At 32.4% G+C, this 15,704-nt stretch overlaps 1 protein-coding gene across 2 annotated transcripts in view; it reads left to right on the top strand.

Moving 5' to 3' along the window:
- LOC106671346 overlaps positions 1–3,135 on the top strand; it is a 66,742-nt gene extending 63,607 nt beyond the window's left edge. For both annotated transcript variants that reach the window (XM_024226708.1, XM_014402238.2), the window contains exons 4-6: positions 1,543–1,689; positions 1,754–1,894; positions 2,509–3,135. In XM_024226708.1, the coding sequence (XP_024082476.1) occupies positions 1,543–1,689; positions 1,754–1,894; positions 2,509–2,626 (406 nt within the window). In that variant the 3' untranslated portion in view covers positions 2,627–3,135. The remainder of the gene's footprint in view (positions 1–1,542; positions 1,690–1,753; positions 1,895–2,508) is intronic.
- The last annotated feature ends 12,569 nt before the right edge of the window (positions 3,136–15,704 follow it).

The following is a 15,704-nucleotide window of genomic DNA, read 5'->3' on the forward strand; positions in this document are numbered from 1 at the left end:
TTAATTTTAATTATTTATATTGTCTTAAAAGAGCCTCATTATTTTATGTTTAACCCGTTTGTAGGAACATAATAGGTTTACATCTGTCTCCCAAAAATGAGTGTCAATTTTACCCTCTTACACACATTACAAAACTACAATTTTTTTTTTCTATTATTTTATATGACTTTATAAAACATTTTAGCGCAGTTTTGCATATTTATCAATTCCAAAAATACGCTTTATTTGTAAATATATGGTTAATTTTTTTGTTTTATGATAGTTAATAGGTTAATAGAAAATTACGATAATAATTAATTTAGAAAATAAATGGTTAGTTTGGAAATAAAATAAAAAATTGCTTCTTAGTAAGGAGTCTATTTATCGAAATTGGCTAACATTGGAAATAATCATACTAGTAAAAATACTACCAAATAATTACACTATAAATTAAACTATTATAAATTGATTATGAATTAATTATATTAAGTATGAATTATACTACTAAGAGTCAAGAGATAAAGTGCAAAACCAAAACCTCACACATTAAACAGACAAACATATGGTCCTACATTTAATATTATACAAAAACAAATTCAAATCAAAATAACTAATACTACGTCCAGTAAGTAGAAGTATAACTAGAAAATCTAAGAACAAATCACAGAACCCCCACACCCCCATCTATAAAATGGTAGATATGAAATGAACTCGATAATATTGCAACATTATTATTCTCATAATATATGAAAATATACACGAATAGTCAAGAACATATCATTGAGTACCTACATCATATCACAAAAATACTCTAAAATCATGAGCAACGTACATATTGCAAACTGAAATGGAAAAATATCACACCAGAATCTATTTTTGTCTAATACTTAAAAATATTACTTCTTTGAACATGATTTAAGAAATAATCTTACCAATAAAATAAATATAAATATATAAATACAAATATAAATATAAAAATATATAAATATAATAAATAAACAATGAAATAAAAATAAATAAAATACAAGTATACAGGTACTTACACACATACAATTCAGTGATATGGAAACATTATCAGAGGATATAATAAGATCATTTAGGAATATCTATCTGAGAGTCAAGTATGGAAACCACGCTTTATACAAACATCTGAGAGGTAGGGTTTACAGAAATGGAATTATTGGTAAATGAGGTGACTTGGAGACTCCTATGAACTCTCTGCACCGAGGCCCAAAGCCAACTGAAGCACTCATCAACGGATGGAGCAGTGTACCTCCAACCATGGCCACTTCTGTAGGAAAGTGTTCCTACGTACGGGTTAAAAAAATTTCAACTATACAGGAATTGTACTTTATGAGATTTCATACCATTTCCTAAATTTTTAATTTTAAAGAAAGGGTTAATTTGACGTTAAAGAAGGTTAATGATGGACGAAAGTCACTTCATGTCATAACCTGAACTTTTGTTTCTAAGTTGAATATAAAACTTAACATGATTGATATACAGAACGTGATATGAAATATGTATTTAAACATTTTCATAAATGAGCACAAATGTTTTCAGGGCTATATTATACATTGTTGTTGAGGATTTTTTGGCCAATTTCGGACTTGATGGAAAAGCATGCTTGTTGAGGGCGATTTGCGAAGTCCACGTTCATTCGTTGAGAACGTATGGAATATTTGGAGAAATGATAAAACTGTTTTTTACGTAAGTTATAAACGAGACATTATATTTTCAACAATTCTTTCTTATCTTTGCTGTTCATTTGTAGAGCTAGCAAATCTCCTTTTGCTGAATCATTAAGCGAATATGTTAAAGCTGAACGACTAGGACTGGAACAGGGAGAATGCTTCCCATACTACAAAGATTGTCCAAAATCTCTGTTTTCTCATCCATCAAAAAATAAATATGTGTATGTATAAATTTTTTGTTATTTATTGACTTGATAATTTCGATTATTTTCTATTGTCAGGCCTCCTCATTAATCCCCCCCCCAATCCCTGAAGGAAGGACAAGCATTGCATTTTTCTCTACAAATTTTTTCTCCTACCCTTAACTGCTTCCCTCCATAAAATGTAATATTCCTAAATACAAAACCCGACTTTACACCTTATTTTATGTCCCTTATTGATCCATTAAATACCAATTACACTCTCCAAACAACAGAATTCAACAGATAATCAGTTCAGCACAGATATATTAATTTAATAAATTCATCTTTACAAAATTTAATGTTCACTCTTTTTGGGACAGTGGTAGCTGAGTGGTTAGTGTGATAGACTCTCGGTTCTAGACGTGGGGTCATGGGTTCGATTCCCACCGTCACCCGTGGTCCTTTTTTTGCTACCCTTCCTCCCAACTATATACATATGATAAAACAAATATTTACTGCTAATATACTAGTTCATAAGGCCATTAAAAAAAAAAAAAAAAAAAAAAAAAATGTTTTATTGTAACAACAGTTTGGTTTACATGTTATTGTCAATACTATTTTTATTAGATATTTTAAATATTTAATGATTTCAGAAACAATCATGAAGAAGAAGAAGAGGACTTTAATGCTGAAGAAAATGAAGTGATAATGGACGAGAAACCAAATAGATCTGGAATGACCAATGATGTATTACAGAATGTCATTATGTAAGACATGTCGGTATTCAAACACAAATAGTATTTTTTTCAGTAGGCAGTTTTAACGTTTTGTTAATTATCTGAATAGCTTTATTTTATTGTGCACAAAAGACATAAAACCAAACATATGTATTAACTCATTAACTAACTTTATTAATGTGTTCAATATTAATACATATGAATTTGGTGAATTAGTCTATATTTGGTTTATTAGAACATGTTGCTCAAAAAAATTATCAGTTTATGATTTGGATTGTGATGTTACAAAACTATCCCTTTTTTCATTAACATTTACGTCTAAATTCAACAAATATATACATTCACATTTCTTAATTTGGCATTGATTTTAGAAATGCTGCAAATCCAAAGTGCACATTTTTAAACATTAATTTTTTAGGATGTGATGAGTGGAAGTGTAGATTTCATGTTAATGTATATCAAAAAGAAAGATGAAATACATTCCTGAAAACTACACTTAAATTAACATACTATTTTATTATTATTTATTTGTAAATAATTGAATTAGAATGTACAATTAGTTCCTTTTTTCTATATTTTTTATTCTAAAAATATATATGTATATTATTGTTAATAATACAACCAAATTTATCTGTACCCAATTTGATATTTAATATCTTTCATAATAATATGTAAACCTGAATTGTATATGTAATTTTCGGTGCCAAACTAATTTAATCGATTGTACCATAGTAAATATTACGCTCTAAGTTAAATAGTTGAAAATTGCCTAAAAATTATTGAGTTGATATATCCTCATCTAGTAATAAACTAAACATAGTGTCATATTCTACTGACAGTAAATTTCAATATTTACAGTTCATAAGCATGAAAAAGAACCATAAATCTGACTTTTTAATTTATCCTTTTTATTTTTGTTATAACTGGTTGATGAGCTTTGCTAATCAATCTAATCAAAATGAAATCAGATGTTAATATTAAACGTACATATTTCAGGAAGCCTAGTCTGTACATTTTGTTACCTAAACATTTACATGTGGTGGGGTATTTGTGATAAGATTAGTTTTAGTAGGAAGTGTTAATATTGAAAATGGATTATTTTATAAATAAAACATTATAAAATGTTGTGGAGTGTATGAATTATATTCAATGTAACAACGTCAATAATTTATTAAAACAATTTTTGCATTTTAAAATATTATTTGCCCAAATCCTCTTTATTTAAATTCTCACTACATCATATTCAGGAAAAAAGGAAAACGTTCAATGAAGGACCCTTGAATAAACTAATGGTAGATCTGCTAAGACAGTGTTAGGTATATAAATTATAATTATGGTTGAACACTCCAGACGCTAAAGTCATATAAACTCAGAGTAGCAAAAACGAGCCTATGCAGATATTGCCAGAAAGAAAAACATGTTCTATGTTGGTTTCTATGCAGGATGAGATTACTGGTAAAAGAAAAGCCAAAGCCTGATATTAAAAAGTCCTTCAGCTTACGAGACTTTAAAGCTTTGGGATCTGGTAAAAAGTCTTAAGCATAAAGAGGAGCTCAAGAAATTATGGAGATGCACAATAGAACTAAGTATAAATGGTGAAGGTGAGTATATAGATTCACTTTTTGTACATGATGGTTCTACTCATAGATTTTTTTGTTTAGAACGATCTGGTTTTCAAGCATTAAATGTTCATCATCATAATTTTAAGACCTGTTTTCAAAGGATAAGGTAAATGAGGGAAAACGTGAGGAAAGAAAAAAAATATTTTCACATGTTTTTTATTTGTGAACAAAATATAGCCAGCAAACAAATAGCAACTTTTGTTATTTTCAATAGCACAACTAGCACACTGTTACAATTTAAAATAGCATATATTTCACATAATCGTTAAGTTTGGTTGGCATAAGAGGTAATTTTTATGGACTCGTCGAAGAAATATAGAGTTGAATATATGTAGAAGTATTTCTCTATTTACACCTTACCTTACACCTCTCACCTCTGTTACACCTCTTTTCACTGTCTTGTTTATTTTTTCCTTGTCTTTTGGGTGTTACCCTGGGTGTTAAATAATATTTATTAACCCTATTTATATAGATGGTGATAAACATATGTAAGAAATTTCCGACTCATATCAGAAGGTTATACCTAAAAATTTTCAAAAAATTGTAGCAAACAGCTAAAAGTAAATTTAAATTGCAATGTATGTGGAGACGTCTATGCAGTATACTATATAAATTTGTAAGGTCCAATAGGGGTATCCAACATCCCACCATCGTGTCAGACTACAACATTCACTCTCAGTTACACAAAAGGTAACACAAAAGAAATATCTACCATGTAAGGAGGTGCAGTAATCGATTCATACATAGTGATAACTGATCTAATTGATCTTCGATGGAGGTATTCAACGTCCCACCATCTTCTGAGACTACACATTTACTTTTAATACACGCAAAAGTTAACACAAAATTAAATATCTACCAAGGGTGGTGGAGAACTCAATTCATACATATTATATAAGTTGATAACTAATCTAATTGATCTTCGATGGGGTATTAAGTACACCATCTTCTCAGACTGCACATTGACTCTAATTAATACATCCACTCTCAATATACACAAAAAGTAATGATTATCTTGTACAGATCTTTTAACGAACTATAATCGAAATTTTGATAAAATCGTTCAAAAATCAGAATGACATCATGAAGACCTTCCTAAAACATATTCTGCAATATCTTAATAATGTATTTATAAGGAATGATTCAACTGAATTGTATTCAGTTTACAATTTAGGCATAATGAGTTTTCTTCCAGCACAACTTAAAAGTTAGTTCGGTTATAGGTGATAGTCACAGATATCAACGCTACCTAATGGAAGGTACTTGTATGAAACCAAATTTTTCGGGTACTTTTATGTTGAGCTTTTTAAAAATCCTCTGTGCCAACCATACTTGTTATAATAACTGAATCCAAATATATTTGTGACGTCAACATATTCTTTAATAAGATACTAGTTATGTATTTAAAGTATGTTTCTAATTGCTGTTACTTGTTTAGTGTTATAAATCTTACATTTTTGTAACAAGGATAAATCCGTATGTTTAAATAAATAAATACGCTTTTCTATTAGTTTTATGAGAGGTAGTATTTTATGTATTTTATCCTTTCAATGAGGCAGGTGAAGGGGCAATCAAAGGAATCTAACTTTTAATTTGAGTTCTATTCTCCCTTTAAACTTTGTTTACAATTTAAACGGGAGTTGAAACGGTCTGGTAATAATCGATCGTAAAAGTCCAACTAGGCAATAATACTTTTTTTTATAGGACTTACGACTAATTCTTTTTGTTTTTTACGTGCCAACATGAAATTTTTAAGGCTTACTTTGCTGTCTACAGTCTAGTGCAAGCCTCTCCGGTTTCTTATTTGTTTAAATAATACAGCCGAGCGTTGAATATGGGTTGAAACGAGTTATGAAACAATAAGGTACAGGTAAATGCCTCCAGCAAACAAAAGCCACTAAAGCAGGTGCCATTAAGCATGTTTTTATAGCGTAATAGTCATGCCTCGCCTGTTATCTTATTTGTCATCATCATCTTTTGAAGAATCATTTTCGTTTCGCCCGTATTCAAAGCAACAGCTATTTTCCCAGCCGGTTGCAGAAGAATGACACAGCCCTGTTTTCCCTTTCTAATTCATTAGTTACAGTAACGGAAGAAGTAATGTTTTGCACTGGTGTATGAAACCTTGAGATAAATCATGAGATGAACATCTAAAGGTCAAAACCGAATTTTTCTGTATAAACAAGACGGTTGTTCTACTTGTTTAAAGCGTTAGCTGTATCGACGACTTTTTGACTCGAGAATCATCTGGATCTTGGTACGGACTGGATTAAGAAACAAATTCAATTGTTACTGCCAAGCTTTCGACCTATTTGAAGGTCATCATCTGAGCTAAACTACCATAAATGTCTACAAATTGTCATATTAAAGATTGTTTTGCCACGATGATGACCTTCAAATAGGTCGAAAGCTCGGCAGTAACAATTGAATTTGGTTCTACTTGTCGCTGTCTTCACCTGTTTTGGGATCTTACAGGGCAAAAACAAAACGAATAGTAAAATTTGTTGTAAAGGTGGTTGAGACCTGAATCAAGGGAGAAATCTTTGACCACAACTAGTCCAAGGTTAGTTGATTAATTCCAATCACATCTCTGTCTTTGAGGGACGTGCGTTAATTCGTATATACGGTCGCATTTGAACGTTGTAACTCCGGAAACTGATTCTCGTTTAGTACAAAAGGAAACACTTTTATTATGCCCGTCGACACAAACCACATCGATCCAATTAAAAACGTGAAACTGCTTCTTTGAAACCAAGATGTATTCTTAATCGAGCTATAACACAAATAACACATTTACGTTTTGTAAAGTTTAAAATGTTTCTAGCCATTTTGGGCTTTTCTTTTAGATATTTAAGATATTTCTTGTATGTTTTTAGTATATAATATATACTTCTTCATTAATACTAATATGTCATTATTGAAAATAATATGCCTAAGAAATACAACTACAATATTATATTTTGTTTATAATATGGGAATGCTAATGGTTTATACGTTTTTCCCCGTAATTTGCTCAAGAAAATTGTATAAAAACTGAAATATAAATACAAATACACCTATAAATATACATATACAATAAATTTCACGCCTTACAAAGTACCTGAACTGTATTTCACAATAAATATATAATAAATAAATTGTTTAATAGATAAAAGATACACAGAACAAACAGATAAATAACTAACTAAATTTTAATTTTAAATTAGTGAATCAAGACTATATATGAAGTATGTGGTGATTAGTGACCGTTAGTCTATGATTATTTATTATTATTATTATTATTATTATTATTATTATTATTATTATTCGGAAATCGTGAGATGCGCTCGGGTTGACGTAGGTTTCAGAACAACATTTTCTTTATCGTGCCAACGTTTCGATCTTTATTGAGATCATCTTCAGGGCCTGGGATTTACAAACATTGTTTAAATTTAACAAATTCCTGTAGGATGTGGAAAAAAGTGAATTTATACAATGCACAAAAAACATTTTTTATATTCAATCAAAGTTTTTTTGCACGTCACACCAGACCGCATCTCACGATTTCCGAATAATTAATTATATATAAAGTCCAGAATGCTTTTATAAACGTCCAGTTCTCTATACCCAAGATGAATTTGTAATTTATTGGGTTTTTTACATGTTTCTTCATGTATTTTATTTAAAAAATTTCTTTTTTTATTCAAATCTATTGCACTCCATTTCATTGTGTTCTATATCTTTTGAATCTGTTGTCTTACATGCTGAATACATATCACTTCTTCATGGGTTAATCATGTGTAGAAAAGTACCACTTAACCATGGTTGCGTCTCAATCTTGTTATTATCTAATAAGCCCACTTATTGACTTTTGAATTTAAAAACCATGTGTACTATAAAGCTGAGAGTTGACAGAGTGATAGACGTTTGTACGTTTTGGAATACTTTATTAATAAGGAAATGGTTTATATGCTAAATAAAATATTGAAGAATGTACAAAATTCATAAAACAAAAACTTACGGAGAATTCTATTAACCAATTTGTAAAAACTGATATAATAGACCTCTTAAATATATGCCTACTATCTAAGTATTGTAAATTCGACAACAAATTTTATGAAATGAAAGGGTTACCAATGGGGTCTCCATTATCCCCACTTTGTGCCGAAATATTCATGGATAATTTTGAAAAAAATCTTTTCAAATCAAACAACAAATTAATTAACCTCCTAATCTATGGATTATCTTTTCGCATTGTATATATAAACATTCCTAATGTTCTTTTTTGGGAACGCTATGTAGATGATATTTTATGCATATGGTCGGGAACGTTAGAGGATCTCAAAGAATTCCTCCAACTAATTAATTCTCTACACCGTAATATAAATTTTACATTGGAAATTAATAAAGATGTTTGTTTGAACTTTTTAGACAAAAAATTGTCCATAATTAACAACCTAATTGAAACAGACGTATATAGAAAACCCACAACTACAGACACCATGATACCAGCGGATTCTTCTCACCCATGGACCCAAAAGGCTGCTGGTTTCATTTGGTTCATGGATCGTATGTTAAAGCTCCCATTAACACCTGCTAACTATAAAAAAGAATTAGAAACTGTTAGTTGAATAATGTGAAAAAAAGAAAGTATATACTTGATATCACGCGTATCAAGAGCACTGTCGATAGCTGACCTTCCGAAGACCTGACTCGCAGAAGGAGGGTCTTCCTCGCCCAATTAAGGTAGGCCATGCCAGCTCGGCACACGGATTTTGGGCGAAAGCCCGCTTATGTGTCCGGCATGCAGAGAGGGTTGCTCAATGCCAACCGACATGAGAATCGAGCACTTTTTGGTTCCCCTGTTCCAATGCTTGGAGGAAACAGGGTTGTTTTATTGTATATAGATGTGCCCTTAGCGTGTGTTGAGAGTGAATGTATTAATGTGAATTGTAGTGTAACAGGGCCAATGGCGGAGTATTGAGTACCCCATCAACCCTCATTAAATCTAGGTATATAGTAGGTGTAAAGAATGACGGAGGAATATCGTGTACTATACCACTAATTGAGTGAATGGTATGTAAATAGGAAAGAATGCATTTAAGATTGTTTGAGGCTGAAATGATCTAGCTGTTGAAAGCCCCCGGAGTCCAACCGCGGCGGCTAGACGGATAAGACCGAGCCCCCGGACTGACATTTTGGTACCAAACGAAATCACTTCCTAAATCCATTCACTCTTAAACACATTCTTTCATATTTACATGCTATTCACTCGGTGGTGGAGTCTCGATATTCCTCCGTTACACTTTACATACATAGCAAACCAAAATGAGGGTCGATGGGTACTAATACGCCGCCATTGGCCCTCTCACACTACAATTCACCAACAAATACATTCAGTCTCAATACACGCCAAGGACACAAATTATGATTATTATATAATAAACCCTGTTTCCTCCAAACCCGGACCCGAATATTCGCTACCTGCTGTTCAAGCATAAATCTTATATCGGGTGACATTACTAGGCGCACTCTGTAAGGAGCCAAGGCATCGCACCCTTCAATTAGGTGGTTGCTCGATGTCAACCTTTGTCTACATCCGGACACTGACGCGGGCTTTGGCCTTAATAGGGTGAAGAAGACACTTCTTGTAGGAATAAGATCCTCCGAAGGTCACCTATCGACAGTGCTCTTAATCTGTACACAGTAGCTTCTCTGCCATCTGGTTAATCTTCAAAATTGTTCGAAATAATGTACATTTTTAAATTTTCGAAAGTATCTTTGGTACTGTATATATAAATATATCTTGTTCGTACAGAGCGACGCAATGTCTCGTCTCGAAATGGAATGGGATTACGGAACGGTTAACAGTCCAATCTAGCAGAGCCGACGAGTTACGAGCTTTCAGGAAAATTTAATTTCTAATAGTAGTGCATATTTTTTTCAGGTCGGACTTTTCTCGAAATTTTTTGTTTACATCTTGAAATCTTCAGTTCTCTATAACCTTTCTCACGTTCTTCCCTTTTTTTTACATTTTCTTTCATTTTGTTGTTTATTTTATTAAATGGACCCAAATAAGTGTTTATACAATAAATTGGAATAATAACAATTTTTCAGTATTTCTGAAAGCATTGTATTTTATATTTAAAAAACGACTAGGGATAAGGCCAAAGAAAATACTCGGCTCATTCTTCGAGCTTTCAAGGAATAGTGCCCCCACGCATTAATTAAATGTATAATGAATTCATCAAGACTATGAAGCTATAATTATTTATTTACAAGGTTAACCAAAATGAACATCTATTCACAGTATTTCGGTAAAACGGGGTACGGGTCAATTTTTGGTGAAAATGGGATTATGCCATGTTTAGCGTTCTTTACTCATGGAGAAATGGTTACAAGTCAGATGGCCACCGTTGAAGCTTTTGTAAATTTGAGCAAAGATGTTTGTCAAAAATCGAAAACATCGATACAAATAATTACTTGTATTACTCAGCCACCACAGAAATATCATAACTACATATGTATAACATACAATAATATTGAAGGCTGATAACTAATTACAACCTTTTAGTTGTGCTTCTGCCCTCATAGAACATTTTTTAATTATATTATTTATATCCTATGCATATTAGTACGTATTTCAAATGTGATCACAAAACGTTATTTCACACGGGCACAGGACTAACGCTAAGTCCAGCGCTTCACCCGGAGGACTCATGCCATAAGAAACCGGCCCACGCTGGAACTCAGCGTGAGGGGTAAAACGGCAAGGAGGTCTCGAGGCGATCGTTGATTAATTCGACTTGGTGGGTTCTAGGGATCGAAAGTGTAGAGAGGGCTCGAGCAGTACGATTGGATGGATCAAGCGGTTGATATGAAACTTTTGGGCTCAGGGACGGATGTTGAGGTCGTAAGGTTAGTGAAGTCGTAAGGAGCTTTGACAATTTATCGGAGTACTTTTGATTGGAAGGATGCGCTGGACGATGGATGGATTGACAGAACCCCACACTTCCACTCTACATGTCCAAAGTAGTTGCAGTAAAGTCTTATGCAAGGATAGTTTAGTTTTCACGGTCAAGACAGATTTCGGTTCTAGAAGTCTTCGTGTATCCAGGTCTTCTGTTAAGTTGTTGTCACTTAAGTCTTCTGTGGGTATTCCACTTCAATCTATTGCGTAGTTGTTGTCCTAAGTATGTGACTTCAATAAAAGTTGGTCTCTCTCTCTTTTTTTTTTTTTTTTTTGACTGGGGCTTCCGACATCTAGGTCATTTTAGCCCCCAACTATGTCTATATTCTATTTACTCTTTCAAACACTACATTCATATAAATAAATACATTCATACACATAAATACATCCATACAGTACACTCATTCCGTTTGGTCGGTGGAGTACTTGATATTCCTCCACCGACCCTATATTCAAACTAATCTAGATTGGGGTCGATGGAGTACTTTTATAAATATTCCGCCATCGACCCCGAACACACACTCTTACGCTCTCATCGTTCGAGGGGTGATGATGACGTTATATTTCACCCTCACCCCTCGCCATTCACGCTAATAAATACATGCACTCAGACAAAACATATAGACACACAACACATAAGACATACTATATACAATAAAAAAAACCAATTTCCCCTAAAAAGCGGAACAGGGGACTCTGAAACTCGCTACCGTGCTCGAGAACTCTTCTTAAGTCCGGCGGCATGCCTACACGCTCTCTGTATGGAGCCAAGGCATGACACGCCTCTATTATGTGGGACACATCGAGCAACCTTTCTCTGCATAAGGGGCATTTGTCGGTTTTTGTTGTTGATGTATAGTAGAGTACAAGACTGTTTTTTCAGTGTGAACATACACTGAGTACTTTTTTCTTCATTCAGTCTTATCTCCACTCTTTGCATCTTGCTTCCACAAGCTCAAGGTGTTCTTGGATGTTGGACGTACCTTGGATAGGATTCGAATTAGAAGACAAAAGTGCGTTATTGTCTGCGTAGGTGATGATGGTATTAGGCAGTATAAATTATATAAAGGAAGGGACCAAGAATAATCCCTTGTCGGATGCCGGCTTAGAGGCTTACCATGTAGAGTTTTTACCATTTTGAATTGCTGTTGAACCTAGTGCATTTCTTCCTTTATGAATGAAGAAAAGCAATTTTCTGCTTGTGTTGTGTGCAAATATATATTTCCAGAGAGTTCACTTTTCACACTGAGTACGTTTTTCTTCATTCAGTCTTGTCCTCCACAGCATCAGTCTTCGATAAGCTCAACGTGTGCTTGGATGTCGGACATTGCTTGGATAGGATTCGAGTTAGAGGACATTGCGGTATCCTCTGCGTAGGTGATAATGATGGTAATAGGGTGCGGGGTGTGACAGCAGTATAAATGATATGAAAGATTGGACCGTGAATGATCCCTTGTGGCACGCCGGGTTGTATCTGTCAGATTTCCAAGAACTCGAGGCTGTATCTCATTCTGAAGCAGCGGTCTTTCAGGTAGGATTTCAAGATAAGGTAGTAAGGAGTGAGTAGTTAAGTTTATAAAGCAGGGCTGTGTGCTAAACTGTTTATTCTCTAGAGCAGAGGGGACAATTAATATGACTGTATTGACAATCCGAAACCTTGTCGGATCTTGGAATGATGAGGACGGAAGTCAATTGATGGGAAGGAATGATTTTATGAGTATTTAGGTTGGGTATTAAGTGCTTTAAAAGGAGAACAGAAATAAATATATTTTTTAAATAAAATTATTTAATATAACATAAAAAAACATACCTGTAACAGATAACATAAAAAATAATTTGAAAAAGACCAACATTATAGTCATGTGTGTATATATTTCTAGAGTGTTCACTTTTATAAGATCATCTCGAAAAATCAAGTTTCATCAATACACCAGATTGTTGATATAAATTTGAACTACACTTGTTTTTCGCCAGGTTGTTTATTAACTTTTCTATAAAAATTCATGACTAAAATAACGTTGTCGACCAATAAAAGAACAAAAAACAATCTATGTCCTGAAAAAGGAATGCATGCCAGACGTAAGAAACATTGGTAAAATTCGTTACATGATCTCTCTACTGCTCTTGTCCAAATGAAGTATTCAAGCCATAAATTCTCAATGCAAATCTACAAGCCGACGTTTGAAAATGGGCAAAGTACTTTTTATCGAATCGCTAGCTCATTTTGGCTTATCCCGTGAAACATGACGAGAAAATAAAAAAAATTTATATATTTTATTGGTATATTTCTTCTTATTCACGCTCTGACGTGTTAAGAGTGTCATAAAAAACATATTTTTATTCATAAAACGTTATTGCGTTAATAAATGGTTGGGCTTAAATAAATTATATTGGCATAGCGGGATATGACAGGCATACAGACCATCCCTTCAATGAAATTATAAACAAAATTGAGCCGTTTTACAACCTAATTTAACACAAAAATCAGTTCATTATTGCGATTGATTGTATATTGTAAAATTGTAGACATATTAAATTATTTTTTATTTTGACGTCACTCCACTACTTGTGCAGATTTGATTTTATATAAATCGATAATCAGTAATCCACTCCTTTTTGGTCAATTGCTGGCGTTAATCGTTGTTTCCAATATCCAGGAGAATAGAAAGATTTAGTTGGGAGAAGAAGCTCATAAGTTTTGCTGTCAACTTTCGAGAAATATATTCTGACCAAGACATCCAGGTACTCTCAGATGCATTGAAACGTTTATACCAGATATGATAATTGTCTCTGCGATCTTATGCATGACAAAAGTTGGAATTCGGTCATCATCAATGGTTTAAGATCTTATAAATGAAAATATACGCTTCTGAACCGAGCTTTGAACTAAAGCGTCACAAATTTTCCTACCAGTACGAGCTGCCGTTTTCCCCTTTGCACAATTTTCCCCTCCATTTTAAAGTAGCAAAACGCTTTTAAAAAGACGAGATGCCGAGAAACAAAATACAGTACTTTTCCAAGCATTCCACTATGTCTCTATAGAATTTTTTTTACAAATATTTTTATATACCTAGTTGATTTGTACTCAACGCAATAAATTAATTATGTTTGAAACCATAGGTTTCAATATTTTAATTAGATGTTCATATTCGTTAGCCTTATAAATCGGCTTAACCCTTTTTTTTAGTAGAATATTACGATCTGATAAGGCTAATATCAATTATATCCAGATAGCTCCAGGGTAGAAACAAAATCCAACACTTTTTGAAGTACCCAACTAACCCTGCCAACAAAATTATTTTTACAATTATTTTTATATAGTTATTTTGCACTCAGCTAAATAAATTCATCATGTTTGAAACTACAACTTTCAATATTTTAATTAGATGTTCATATTCGTTAGCCTTATAAATCGTCTTAACAATTTTTTTTAAGTAGAATATTATGATCTGATAAAGCTGATATCAATTATATCCAGATAACAACAGGATAGAAACAAAATCCAATACTTTTTGAAGTACACATCTAACCCTGCCAACAGAATTATTTTTATAATTAATAGTTATTTGGCATTCAGTTAAATAAATTCATTATGTTTGAAACTACAACTTTCAATATTTTAATTAGATGTTCATATTTGTTAGCCTTATGAATTGGGCTTAACCATTTGTTTTAGTAGAATATTATGATATGATAAAGCTGATATCAATTATATACAGATAACAACAGGATAGAAACAAAATCCAATACTTCTTGAAGTATACAACTAACCCTGTCAACAGAATTATTTTTACAATTATTTTTATATAGTTATTTTGCACTCAGATAAATAAATTCATTATATTTGAAACTACAACTTTCAATATTTTAATTAGATGTTCATATTCGTTAGCCTTATAAATCGGCTTAACAATTTGTTGTAGTAGAATATTATGATCTGATAAATCTGATATCAATTATATCCAGATAATAACAGGATAGAACCAAAATCCAATACTTCTTGAAGTACACAACTAACCCTGTCAACAGAATTATTTTTACAATTATTTTTATATAGTTATTTTGCACTCAGATAAATAAATTCATTATATTTGAAACTACAACTTTCAATATTTTAATTAGATGTTCATATTCGTTAGCCTTTTAAATTAGCAATAGTTTTAACGTCCTGATGAAGGAGATATATTCCTGGTAGCCTGTAGGAATCGATGTTTTTATTTTCCTTCAAATCGGCTTTATCACCGATTTATAATATAAAATAGTAATATTGATGGATAATACCTATCAGTAATATCTAGATTTAGTATTTAAACGGGACTCCATTATCATCAACTTATATTTTCAACTTTCTTTCTTTAATAATGATTTCATTTTTAAAGAGAGATTTTCCTTAAAGGACTGATTTACATTATAATCACTTAATTTAATGTAGTTGCTACAGGTTGCAGAACATTGGCTTTCATGCAGTCACATCCTCCGTTCAAGGTCTATGTTTTATGCCGCGTTTCCAACACAATGCTTCGTATTAAAATAAATAAATG

This window comes from Cimex lectularius, unplaced genomic scaffold (genome assembly GCF_000648675.2).
Source record: "Cimex lectularius strain Harlan isolate CLEC.00 unplaced genomic scaffold, Clec_2.1 scaffold4, whole genome shotgun sequence".
In the NCBI taxonomy this organism is placed as follows: Eukaryota; Metazoa; Arthropoda; class Insecta; order Hemiptera; family Cimicidae; genus Cimex; species Cimex lectularius.